Source organism: Buceros rhinoceros, unplaced genomic scaffold, assembly GCF_000710305.1.
Source record: "Buceros rhinoceros silvestris isolate BGI_N320 unplaced genomic scaffold, ASM71030v1 scaffold29992, whole genome shotgun sequence".
Taxonomy (NCBI): domain Eukaryota; kingdom Metazoa; phylum Chordata; class Aves; order Bucerotiformes; family Bucerotidae; genus Buceros; species Buceros rhinoceros.
Window position 1 is genome coordinate 36,839 of NW_010400029.1, and position 10,528 is coordinate 47,366.

The following is a 10,528-nucleotide window of genomic DNA, read 5'->3' on the forward strand; positions in this document are numbered from 1 at the left end:
CCTCTCCCCCTGCCGTGGCTGCAGAGCTGGCGGTGCCTTCGTCCCCTCCAGTGCTTCCTAAATGCATCCTCAGATTTCAGGCTCTCACTCTCCTGGGAAGATAATCACTCAGGCTCCGAGTTACGTCAGCGTGGATGGGAACCGTACGTGCCCTCTGGGTTCCACAGGCTCCAGCACTCGGTGTTGCCTCTCAGGAGTGTGGCTGGGCTGGGGGGGCTGTCTGTCCTTTCAGCAGCTTCTGCCTCTTTTAAAAGGAAAGTGAAGGAATAAGAAAAGGAAATTTTAAATCATCTATGATTTTTCTGTTGCTGGATCATCATTTCTTGCTGTCTATCAAGTAGGTCTGATGTCTTTGGGCACCTCTGTCCCCCTCTCCACCCTCCCCTCAGACAGTGAAAGCCGGAGAGCTTTTGTCTAGCTGCTGCTGCTGCTTTTATCTCCTGGCCCCTCGCCTTCGCAAAACAGTAATGGAAGCTGCGACGCCAGGCACTAATGGCTGGTGGATTGGGCAAGGCTCTTTAATCCAGAAGTGTTTATGGCAGATGCACAGTAAATCCCCGATTTCTGAACAACCTCTATAGCTCCATGCCCTAAACACAGCCAGGCAGCGCTGCCCCGGTAACCATCTCAGGAACCGGGCAGTGCTCTCACACTGCTCCAGGATAATTCGGACTTGCCAGAGTGTATTCTGAAGGTGGAAGAGATTAACTACAGCTATTAAAAATTAATTGGTGTATTTGAAATGTGCTCGGTAATTGCAATGCTCAGTGATTTCAAAACAATTGCTTTAGACCTGTAAAGGTTTAACGCGTGGCTGCCTGCTGCCGTAGCTGGAAGGGTAGCATCCGTACGGGCAGCACGCGAGGCATGAACTCGGAAATCCTTAATTGTGTGCTCACCTTCTAAGCCAAGGCAGAAGTTCCCTTTGACATCTCCTGAGCGCAGTGGGACACCTGCACGTGTCAAGGTGCCCCTATGTCTTTGCACAACTGCGTTTTTTGGGGGTTTTTAACCTATCATCAACTACGGGCAGCAATTACTGCTGGCAAAATGACTCTTTCTGCCCTAAGCTCTACACAAACTATGAGGAACTGCAATGTTCTTTTACGCTTTTTCATCTATGTGTTTTGTTTTAAATATTACCCTACAGGATGAATTGTTTCCTTAATAATATTGAGGCAGTTCAAATTACCAAGAGAAGAGATAAAGCAGCCACAAAAGAGAACAGATTTTCTTTTCCAGTATTTAAAAAAAAAAAAAATCTTCTAGGGTCATAGCTTTACATTGTTCACATTGACTGGACTGTCTGGAAACACGTGCTCCTTGCAGGTAGATTTTGAATGCTAAGACATCTTCATGCAGATTGGGTTTTACTCAGGAGAATTATGGTCAGCATGTGGTGTCATTTCCCTGCCCCCCTTTAAAAGGAGTGGAAGATAATGGGATGAGGTGTGACCTTAAGAGATCATCCAGTCCATCCTTCTGCCCTCAGGCAGGATCAGCTGTGCTTAAGTCATTGCCAGCAGATGCTTGTCCAACCCCAGCCCAGTCTTGCAGATAGATAGAAAAGCAAGTCTACAAAAACTGAGAAGGAAGAGGTAGGACATGTTCTCTGTATAGTTCCCCTTGTCCGGGAAACTTGTTCTCCTTGGATCAGGAGAAACATAAATGGAGATATCCAAACAGGTCAGCCTGGCCATTCGACTGGAAACTTGAACCTTCCAGTTCTCGGTTACTCCTGAATAAGATGCTGAGGCACGCTGTGGTTGCACAGATGATGAGAGTGTGCTACTTCATTCTCCAAGGGATGGGTGAAGTCACTGTCACTGCCGGTGCCAGCACGGTCAGTGTCATTCTGCTCAGCACACATTAATCACAAAGTTGTGCCCATCCCTTCCTCCACTCCTGAGCAAAATGAACAAGTTTTCAGCATTCTAGAACACCAGAAGTGCCGGTTTGGTAGACCCATAATGCCAAATAACTTGGTTCACAGATGGTCATCTGCCCGTGAACCTGCTACATCTCGGGTTTACTACTATGGCTCTGCAAAGCTGCTGCCGGCATGGCCGTGGACAGCTAGCTCGTGGGGTTAGCAATTGTTTCCAAGCGAACTTAACCGCTTCAGACATGTTTGGAACTGTTTCATAGCTGATAGTTGCATAAAGAGGTCTGATGTAACACGTCTGTAAAGGTCTCAGAGAAATACCAGCCAGCCAAAAACGCAAATTTCTACTGATGTGTGGTCTGTGTGATGGGCGTTACCAGCGTTTCAATCCCAGATTTATCACCAGGCTTTTCCTAACTCAGGTGAGAGATGGGATTAGCAATGAGTAAAGAATCAGAGGTTCAAGAGAAGCGATAAGGCGAAACTGGAACTGCAAGTGGGGTTTTCCAACACTCAGTTTCATGGAGGTTAGAAGGCTTCTCCCCCCAAACCTCCACCCGCATTTACTCTTGCCCTGACCACCATATCTCTGTCAGGAGCACGCTTCCAGGCTGGAAAACCCCGGGCACACAACTGCCAGCCAGCAATTTAATCTGTGAGAAGATAAACCTGCAAAACCAACACAAAGTCGGAACGGCAGTCGACTCCCACTTTTCCATCCCCTCCCCAGTTCAGAGCTGTGGTTTCTGCCCCTCCTCTTCCAATTAAGCTTCCCTGAGTGCAAATTAATGTCAAATTATAAAGCGTATTCCTTCGTCAGGGAAAGCCTCCTGACAGCTCCTTGCTGTTTGCTCATGCCCCATCATGCCCCAAGTCATCAGCGATCCAGCAGACAGCGAATATCGCGCTGCCCTCTCTGTCCTGGCCAGCGTCAGCACAGCGAGAGGTGTTTCCAGAGCGGTAGGAAGAGAAAAACGAAAGTTTAAATAAAATGTATTGGTGTTATAAACGAAACGTTCAAACTGACGCCAAGCATCACTGCAAGGTGTTTAAACTAAGTATGAATTGTGTGTTTTACTGTAGATTTGAGGCTTATTCTTAAACCAGGCAAATTTCAGTAGGTCTTTAATGACTAGTTCATCTTCCGCTGCAGTGACCCTGAAGAAGGTTTTTAGGGTCTAAGACAGCCCCAGTTTTACGTGCAGCTCCCTCACTGGGCAGAAGAAGGGGGTTTGACACCCTGGAGGTGCATTTTGTGCCCTGTAGCACAGCCCAAAAGCGTGGGGCTTCCGCACTGCTTCGACGGTGATGGAAGGGGCAGGGTTTGTCTAAGCACAGACCTCAGCTGCAGCGACCTGAGAGCTGGTCACCAGCTCGCATCTCCGACAGGGATTTCGAGCATAGATCGTGGGCAGAGAAGGGGAGAGAGACTTCCTGGGTTTCTGGAGATTACTTCCAATCCCGTCTGTGCTTGCCCTTGCAGAAGGTGTTCTCAGCACCTTTTATCGCTCCAGCCTGCAGGTGGAGAACCCAAGCAGGGAAACTGAGGTCTGCACGGTGCCCCTGAAAAATACTAGAAATATTAGAAATAGCTTCTTCTCTGCAGTTAGTGCTCCCACCTCGTCTCTGTTTCCGTGTTTTTCTCTCTCAGCTTTCATGGGTGGGGAGAGACGTTGTACAAATGGTTAGAGCTTATATGCTCCGAAATGAAACGCTGCAATAAAATGACCTCACCGGGCGTGTATTATGGTACGGCAATGAGACCTTCGGCCTTTTGGTGAGAACCAATGGTGCAGATTAGTTGGAGAAGACACCAACAGATGGGCCCTTAATCTTCTGCTGCCCAATAAAAGCCCAGCCAGATCGCGGCAGCCACTGTGGGCTGCACGGCCCTCAGCTTTGCACAAAGTAGTTCTCGACGAAGCAGAAATGCAAAACCTTTCTTTGAGGTGTTGTTGTGATTTCCAGCATTTTTTCCACTTTTCCCCATGCTGCTCCCTGGGTCTGTGTGCCCTCTGGCCACCCTTCAGTGAGATCTTGGAGTGGTTCAAATGCATGCCATGGGCATGGTGGCTGTCGCAGGGCTGTGAGACCTTTTTCCAGAGAAATGAGCATTTAAATCTCTGCAGTGTGTGGTGGTTTAGCTCCTCAAAGCCGATTCTCAGCTGCTCAGTGCATGTACTGCATGGCTTGAAGCATCAATGGCACAAATCGTTTTTATTCTTTTCTTTCTTTATTGACATGAAACGAATAAACATTTCCGTTGTTGGCAGCATCAGTAATGAAGGCATCAGTAGCTACGGTGCTGAAGATTTATCCCAGCCAAATTCAAGCATGGGGTCTCCAGAGGTGACAGGACTACGGAGTGCTACCTTGCAAGAACGGGGAGGACAAACAGGCTCCGGTTTCTCCACGCGGGCTGCAGAAGTGAGAGAGAGACGCCTGCCTATCTCAACGCCGTTTGCAGACTGTGCCAAAGATGAGGCCACAGCAGATCTTACGAGCAGCAGTGACAAGTTACCAACCCCAGAGTGCACTGAAGCAGTGCCATCAGTGAGTCCAGCAGATGACGCAGAAGAGGGAATAGCACACGCCCGATCTGTGGACAGAGGCCCCAAAGGTGACAACATTGCTGCCACCTCTGTACAAACCGGCGCGGATGATCCCAGACACCCCAGCCTGGAGCCCAGCCCTCCTGCAGCAATTACAGAAATGCGGGGAGACCCCCAAACGGGTCTGAGTGAATTAGGACGGCTCTGGCAGGGCGACCAGCTGGGTGGCATGAGGGAGCCACATGTCAGCACGTTTCCCCCAGGGAAAGAAGCCAGGGATTATTCTCCTACTCAGGAGGAGGTGCAGGAGCCAGGAGTTTTGGAAGTAGGTCAGCCCCGGGCTGTAGAGCAGCAAGGTAGACAGGACACAGATGGTGCAGAGGGTCTGCTAATGAAAAAGGAAACCTTAATCCTAAATTATCCAGCAAGAGGAGGCTCAGACAGAGAAAAATTTGGAGCAATTGTGAATGCTCAGGACTTCATTGAGACCAGTGAAGTCTGTCATCTACAGATGGGGGCTGCCACACCACCTGAAGGGGATAAGGCAAACCCAGCTCTATCTGGAAGCGAAGGGGGGCAATCAGAAGCCTGTACTTCAATGCCAGAGTTGCCTTCTAACCCTCCACACCTCTTCCGGGTAGCAAAGCCTGAAGAGCCTTCAAGGGAGTATGTGCCTGGAAGTGACTCTCAACACCCAATGAGGAGTGAAGCAGTGAAAACAGCCTCGGAAAAAGCTGAACCCATTTTTCAAAGAGAGCTTCAAACGGAGGATGAGCTCGTTAGCGCTGAGCATTTCAGTGTGCCTTTATCGGCTAAGCAAAAGGCAGAACAAAAATCAGCTGTCACAACTGAGAGGCCCAAAGATGAAGCCAGCAGCAATGAAATTATAAAAGCTGATGATGTGTCTAGAGAAAGCAGCACACTTTCTGAAACAGAGAGCATTATCAATCCCACCAAGGAAAATTCCCCGGCAGATGAAAGATCGTTACTGGAAGAATATGCATTAAGTACTTCTCTGAGCAGATCCACAGAGCCGAATCAAAGAGAAACCAAGGCGGGCGCAACAGAAGGAAAAACCGAGATCCTAACAGAGGAGGCACAAGGGACAGAAACCAGGGAATTACCCAAGGGGTCAGCTGGAGCGGAGAGACAGTTATTGAACCCTGCCAGTGGCCATCACCAGAACGCAGAAAACACCCACCCGGGACACAGTCCCAAAGAAACTGGTCTGTGTGGAAAGCCTTCAGCAAGTGACCCAGGAGAAGCAGCGGGGGGACCGCCTCTGGATGTAGACGGTAGCTTTAACTGGCCCAAAGAAAATTCACACTCTCTTGTTTATGAACCTGAACAACAAATGGGGAAAGAGAAAACAGCTGCCACAGCTGAGCTGGAGAACAAGCTTGTGGCTTCGCCACAGTTTCCGAGGGAGGGATGCCCACTGCCTCCTGATCGCTCTGGCACGGCACTGGAAGACAACACTTCGGGGCAGCCAGGCTGTAACGAGACTGAGGAAGTTTGTTTAGCCGGTGCACACAGTTCACCGCCCGTCCACCCTGAGGACAATAATAACAAGCAGAGTAAGCAGGATGAGCCCTGTGAAAAGGCTCTTGCGACAGAGACTGCGTTGGACTCTCAAAGCACTGAGAGCCAAGGGAAGCCTGAGAGCTACCGCAAGTCAGAAGAAAGTGGAAAAATGTCCAAGTCCAAACCTGAGCTGCAGGGCTTCAGTGAGGTGGCAGGGACTGTGGATGGCATGGCTCTGCAGCCTGAGGGGGTTTCAGAAACCCAGGAACAGATCAGTCACCTCAGCGAAGGACCTCACAGCAACCCGGAGCAAGGACCCGCAGCGGCAGCTGCACAAAGTAGTACTGTGGGTGGTAGAGAAAGGGAGGCTGTTCCACAGGAGAAGCACCAAACTGCGGTGAAAAGTGTCGCGGAGGACAAAGGTTTGGCACTGAGCAGCAAATGCAAATCTGACGTGCTGATGCCAGCTCTGCTGGAGAGCGCGGCTGCAGAAAGTCACCAAACTATGCAGGTGGCTTGTTCAGAAGCCTGCCAAGCTGCGGTCAGGGCTTCAGCGCCCTCTCCTCGGCGAGTTCACTTGGAGGAAGGGGGTGATGGCCCCGTCCATGAAAACAACTGCCCCTCCAAGAGTGACCCGAGCAGCTCTTCGGAGACCCTGGCGTGCAGCATCAGAGAACTGCAGGAAAGTGCCGATGTTCCAACTGCTCCTCCCCGGGCAGAGCAAGCAGAGGAGTCAGCGTCTATTGCTGGTGACAGTGGCTGGATTTCAGATACAGGACTCGAACAAGAGAAGCAGCAAAGCAGCCTGGCATCAGTCACAGGAGCAGATGACCAGGAACACAAAGAAAGGGCTGTAAAACCTGAGCGGCCATTGGACCTAACTCCTCCCAGCAACACACCAGAAATGCCTCTTGACACGTCAGACACCCTTCACGCAGACTCCCCCACGCTAGGTGCAGTGGCAGGCCAACGCAGCTCGGACACAGCGACAGAACAGGACAGGGGTGCAGGCGGTGCCGCGGTGCCCGAGGATACGTGCAGCAGCAAACACGGGCAAAGTGCTGCTGGGGAGACCCTGCTTAATGTGCAGGATTGCAACGAGCAAAGCAGAGCTGATCTCAAGGCAGACGGAAACTGCCACAGTAAGCAAAACTCCAACAAGCCCGAGCAGGATGCTGATGCTTTGATCTCAGCTAGTCAGCGTGAAGCAGCGTGTCACAGCGATACGTTTTCTACAGAATCTGACACGAATGAAGAGCCAGGCAGTGCATGCAGGATAAAGGATAATACTGGTGGAAGCCGTGCTGCTGCTGCTCTAAATTCTCTTCCAGCGACACAGAATTCAGCAAGTGCCACTAACATATCACAGGCTTTGCCAAGTGATACAGAAATAGCACATACTTCTGATAATTCTGAGGAAAATGGTCCTCAAGTGTCTCATCCAGAAACTCAGGGGGAAATGCCATTAATGACAAAAGACTTGGAAGAGATTGACGATCTGGCTGCTGATGGGGAGATAATCCACAAAGCTGGAAACATGGAGATAAGTTGTGAGGGTGGTGCTTCTGTCACAGAAACAAGCAGCATGAAAAGGGATAAAAGTCCAGGGGCACAAGGATCTGCCTCGCCCTTACAGGCACACAGGGAAGTAACTCCCACCAACAAGTCGTATAAATCCAGCTGCGTTCAGGAGACGCCAGAGGAACCTGGTTATGGTCAAGAAAATGTTACCGCCCCCTCTACGCGAACCTCTGCACTCAGCCATCCTAGCCAGCAACCTGGAACCCACGCGAACGCTGGCACTGGGGGGCAGCCACTGGACAACGAGCTGGACGGGGTGTCGTGCCAAAACGCCGGAGAAGGTGATGCGAATCTGCAGACTGCTGCAGGTCCCCAGGTGTCTGTGCATGTAGGTCCTTCACGTGGGGTAAGCGCAGGTGAAACAGCAAATTCAGACAACAGCTCTGTGCGTGTGAGTGAGGAAGAAGTTCCAGACCAAAGTTTTCAGCATGATGGAGACAGAGGTTTAGCCCTGCCAGAGACTTTAAATGTGGGGCAGAGTCCTGAAAACTTATCACAGTTCAATTCTGAGCAGCTGAAGAAAGAGACATCTGCAATTAAACCCAAAGAAAGCAAAAGTGAGGCAAACTTCAAAGAGCAGCCAAGTGACAGCTCAGCAGAGCCCCTGTTAGCCCTCCCCGCTCGAGAAGGGGAGCTGCTGAGCCTTTCATCTGTTGGTAAACAAGAAGGCTGTAATGAGGAAACTGCAACCAGTATCTGCATAGATGACAAGCGCGGTAAGATCTTAGAGAAACCTGAGAATTCGGAACAAATGGGAGAGCTTTCAGCAGAGGACAACAACACAACCAGGGCAGGGACCAGCGCGCCAGAGCAGTCCTCAGAGAACTCAGGGAGGGAGCATGAGGCGCTGACTGGCAGCTCTCTGGACATCGGCTCCAGGCTCCCAAACTTCAGGGAGCATATCAGCCAGATATTTAAGAAAACTGTCCGCAGCACGCTGAGTGCTGAACTACCCCAGCTTTTGTCTGAAAACCATGCAGGCTCCAAGCAGAGTCCTGTGGCCGAGGACGCTGCAGAGCCGTGCGGGGCTGAGGACTGCTCAGAATCAAACAGGGCGGGCAAAGGAGCTCCCCAGGGCACCTCAGAAGCAGAGGGGCAAAAGGTGTCCTTAACTACTGAGACTTCCCGCAAAGCTGCCAAGGGCAAACCTCTGCAACAAGAAAACACCGTGGCGGAGCTGCCAGCAGCAAGTCTGCGGGATGCTGCGAAGGACAGGCAGCCCGGCAGCTGTTGCCCAGCAGAGCCCAGGTCGGATGGCGCTACCCCTGCCGAACGTGCTCCAGAAAATTGGCAAAAGCCAGGCAAAACCAGCGAGCATCCAGAGGGCGGTGAGATGGAAAGGAAGGCAGGCGAGTGTGCTGGTGGCGTTGGTCATGAACCGCTAATAAGCTTAGAGAGAAAGAAGCGAGGACCGGCTTCGTTTGATGGGGCAGCAGCTGAGAACTGCCCTGTGCGTTCTGACAGTAAGCAACCACCCGCCGTAGCTGTTATCTCCACAGGCGACGTGCGGAAGAGTGGCTTAGGAGATGCTGCTACCGCAGAGGGAAATAACTTAATTACAGAGTGTAACGCAGAACCGGTTTCTCCTGAAGAGGATGTAAGTCTTCCTCCCAAACAGTGCCGGGATCCCAAGCCACATGAACAGGACAACAGTGACCCAGACATTGCCCAGAGTGTCTCTGCTATGGCAGCCTCAACGCTTGTCCCGGGAGGATCTTACAATTGTGAAAAATTGCCAGATAATTTTGATGTGTCACCTGGGGAAAATCAGGAGACACAGATTGGCAGCAATTTTATGCATGACATTAAGTTTCAGGATGACACACAGATGATCCAGGATGACCCAGTGGGTAGGAAATGCTTGGAAACATTGGAAGATTCACAAGATGCACAGCCAGAAAAGAAAGTGACCGTGCAAGGGCTAGTAGATTACTTAAAAACTGGAGTAAGCCAGGATGATTATTCACAAACTGACTCTAAACTGGAATCTAGTGATATGAGCAAGGGAGATGTAAAGGCGAACAGCGACACAGTGTTAGGCACAGCAACGACAGGTAACGGAAGAACAGGAGACATCCCTGAACCAGGTGCTGCAAGGATGTTGGTCACTGGCGGAGGTGACCTGGCTCTGAACACGAGCACCAAAGAGCAGGAGACAGACGTGTCCAACTACCCCTCTCCAGCCGTCCCTGCCATGGAGCAGGGCGAGCGTTCTGCGTGCACAGATCTCACTGTTGCTGAGCATCAGCCGAGCGAGATGAACTCGGAACAGGGAAGATCCCTCCAGGATGCCGAAGGAAAGCTATCACCGCCTGCGCTGCCTGCGCCGGGTGAGCCTGCGCCCACTGCCCTTCAAGACACGCCTGCGGCAGGATTGCCGGCGGAGAGGTATTTGGTTTCAATTAGCTGAGCAATGGTTGTCAGGGTGCTGGGGCTTGACAGGGACGCAGTTTTGAAGGAGGGAACCCGTGGTCTGGGCGGTTTGGGAGGGCATGGCACTTACGTGAAGCTCCTGTTGTTTTTAAATGTGGACTACGTGGTAGAATTCGGCAATAACTCATAAGGGCAGAGGAGTCCTAAAAGCTCAGGAGCACAATCCCATCAGCTGCTCCCGGCTGCTGCTGGCAGTGGTGTGGGTTTGCTGACGCTGCCCCAGTTCGCTCCTGTACCTGGAGTCGGGCAAACAAATAGCCCTTCCCAGCCTTAATTTCGCAGGTTTTTCCTCGGTTTTGGAGACGCAGTGAAATGAGACCCACGGCACTCTCGTGCTGCCTTGCAGCCTTTAGAAGCGAGCCTGGAGTACAACCCAGCTCCTCACTCTGCGCGGGCTCCAGGCCTCCCTCTTATCCCACCGCGGAACAGAATTGTGCTGACAGCGCCTTTGATCACAGTGTTATTTGCCGTTCTAACGACACGGAGCTGTTTCAGAGGTGGATTCTTAGCTGGGGTTTGTTGAGCCTGAGAGTCGTGGTCGATTTTCCAGACC

At 51.3% G+C, this 10,528-nt stretch overlaps 1 protein-coding gene across 1 annotated transcript in view; it reads left to right on the forward strand.

Moving 5' to 3' along the window:
* LOC104489544 (transforming acidic coiled-coil-containing protein 2-like) overlaps positions 1–9,872 on the forward strand; it is a gene marked incomplete at both ends in the record, with an annotated part of 37,602 nt that extends 27,730 nt beyond the window's left edge. Inside the window, one exon of the mRNA XM_010131716.1 lies at positions 4,159–9,872. Within this exon, the coding sequence (XP_010130018.1) occupies positions 4,159–9,872 (5,714 nt within the window). The remainder of the gene's footprint in view (positions 1–4,158) is intronic.
* Positions 9,873–10,528: the final 656 nt, after the last annotated feature.